The 2500-nt window shown below is 27.9% G+C and overlaps 1 protein-coding gene across 4 annotated transcripts in view; it reads right to left on the bottom strand.

Moving 5' to 3' along the window:
• LOC125039478 (BTB/POZ domain-containing protein 7-like) overlaps nucleotides 1-2500 on the bottom strand; it is a 42066-nt gene that overhangs the window by 17287 nt on the left and 22279 nt on the right. For 2 of the 4 annotated variants that reach the window (XM_047633472.1, XM_047633474.1), the window contains exon 2: nucleotides 1703-1783. In XM_047633472.1, the coding sequence (XP_047489428.1) occupies nucleotides 1703-1773 (71 nt within the window). In that variant the 5' untranslated portion in view covers nucleotides 1774-1783. Of the gene's footprint in view, nucleotides 1-1702; nucleotides 1799-2500 lie in introns of all 4 variants that reach the window. The other 2 variants (XM_047633473.1, XM_047633475.1) reach the window with 1 other exon arrangement.

Here is a 2500-nt window from a genome sequence, read left to right as displayed (position 1 = left end):
ATGATGATATAATTATAATAATAATAATAATAATAATAATAATAATAATAATAATAACAATAATAATAATAAAAATAATAATGATAATAGTGATAATGATAATATTAATAATATTAATAAAATTAATAATAATAATAATAATAAGGATAATAATAACAATAATAATAATAATAACATTAACAACATTAATAATAATAATAATAATAATAATAATAATAATAATAACAATAATGATAATAATGATAATAATAAATAAATAATAATTATAGTACTCCTACTACTACTACATTAACAATAATAACCACCATAACAATAATAATAATAATAATAATAATAATAATAATAATAATAATAATAACAACAATAATAATAATAATAATAGTAATAATTATTATTATTATTATAATTACACAACAATAATAATAATAACAATAATAACAATAATAATAATAATAATAATAATAATAATAATAACTATTATTATTATCCTCATCATCATTAAATAACAATAATTATTATTATTATAATTAGATAACAATAATGATAATAACAATAATAATAACAATAATAATAATAATAATAATAATAATAATAATAATGATAATATAAAAATAACAATAATAATATTACCAATAATAGTCATAATAATAATTACTGGTAATAATAACAACAACAATAACAATAATGATGATGATGATGATGATGATGATGATGATAACAATAATAATAATAATTATCATTATGATCATCATTATTATTACTATTAATTCCATTATTATTAAATAACAATAATAATGATAAAAAATAATAATTACTATTATTATCATCATCTCTACTATTAAATAACAATAATAAAAAATGATGATGATGATGATGATGGTGATGGTGATGATGATAGTGATAGTGATGGTGATGATGATGATGATGATAACAATAACAAAAACAACAATAATGAAGATGATGATGATGAGAATAATAACTATAATGAGAATTATAAGGACAACACTAATATTCAAAATAATAATAAATAATGATGGTAATAATCAAAATGATTACGAAAAAAATAATCACAATAATTACAACAATAATAAAACAAATTATTAAAATCATTACTGATGATATTACTGATATTAACTATGATAATGATGATGATGAAACCAGCACCAATACTATTAACAATTATATTAGTCATGACAGACTACTGGAAACTAAAGACAAACAAACCTTTACCAGATATTATTTACAAATATTTACATGTTGAACTAAACAACTACCAGCTTGTGGATTTGCATAAGTCTGTAGTAGACGTCAAGCTTCTCAAGGCCTTCATGTGTACTTTTTAAATGCTCGTTCTGAAGCCTTTACGTAATCTACCATCTTTCCTTTATATATATATATATTTTTTTTTTTTCATGAGAGTTTTAAGGGAATAAAACAAAATATGAAGAAAAATACAATGGCAAGGAGGATCACAAACACAGGGATACATATTCCTCAAACACAACTACATGGAGACTAACTTCCCACTTGGAACAAGATAACGTCAGGATCTTTGGAAAAATATGAAGACATTATTCAGGCATTTATGAGAGCATAGAGAACATCAGCATCCAGGTGAGGGAATGTCATAACAGCTGAGGATTAAGCAGACTCGTAAGCAATAGTTATGCATAAAGCCACAAATACACAAGGAAAAACTTACGCGTTGAAGATGGCCTGAGGACCGACCCCCGCATCAGCCTGACATGATGCGTTGACCCCCATCCTCTTCATGCACAGTCACCTGCAAAAACAAGAACTACTCATATTATGAAGGACTGTGACTGACCGAACAAACTGTATAGGCATAATAATGAGTATATGTAAATGCATTGCATACTCACACTTACACAAACACAGACAAACACTAACAAACACACACACACACACACACACACACACACACACACACACACACACACACACACACACACACACACACACACAGACACAGACACACACACACATTTTATATATATATATATATATATATATATATATATAATCTCACAGCTAAACTACAAAACTATCAAGAGTATAAATCACTAAACCAATGGCCAGAGATCGAGTTTAACAATACATGAGCTTGCTAGAAATTTTAAAGAAAATTAATTTAGTAGCAAACTCTAATTCCTGATAGCTTGCATCCTAGGAACCAAGTTCACCACCAAAATCTAATCAACAGGTTCCTGGACCATGGCCAACCCTCCTATAAATTTTCATCACAACTCTACAGTAACTTTTGAAAGGATCAAATGCATGATTAGAGACGGAGAAAGAGAGAGAGAGAGAGAGAGAGAGAGAGAGAGAGAGAGAGAGAGAGAGAGAGAGAGAGAGAGAGAGAGAGAGAGAGAGAGAGGGAGAGAGAGAGGGGGGGAGGGGGGGGGAGGGAGGGAGGGAGAGAGGGGGGGAGAGAGAGAGAGAGGGGGGGGGGAGAGAGAGAGAGAGGGGGGGGAGAGAG

This window comes from Penaeus chinensis, chromosome 27, assembly GCF_019202785.1.
Source record: "Penaeus chinensis breed Huanghai No. 1 chromosome 27, ASM1920278v2, whole genome shotgun sequence".
In the NCBI taxonomy this organism is placed as follows: Eukaryota; Metazoa; Arthropoda; class Malacostraca; order Decapoda; family Penaeidae; genus Penaeus; species Penaeus chinensis.
The sequence above is the reverse complement of the archived record's forward strand: the minus strand, read 5'-3'. Positions and strand labels throughout refer to the sequence as shown.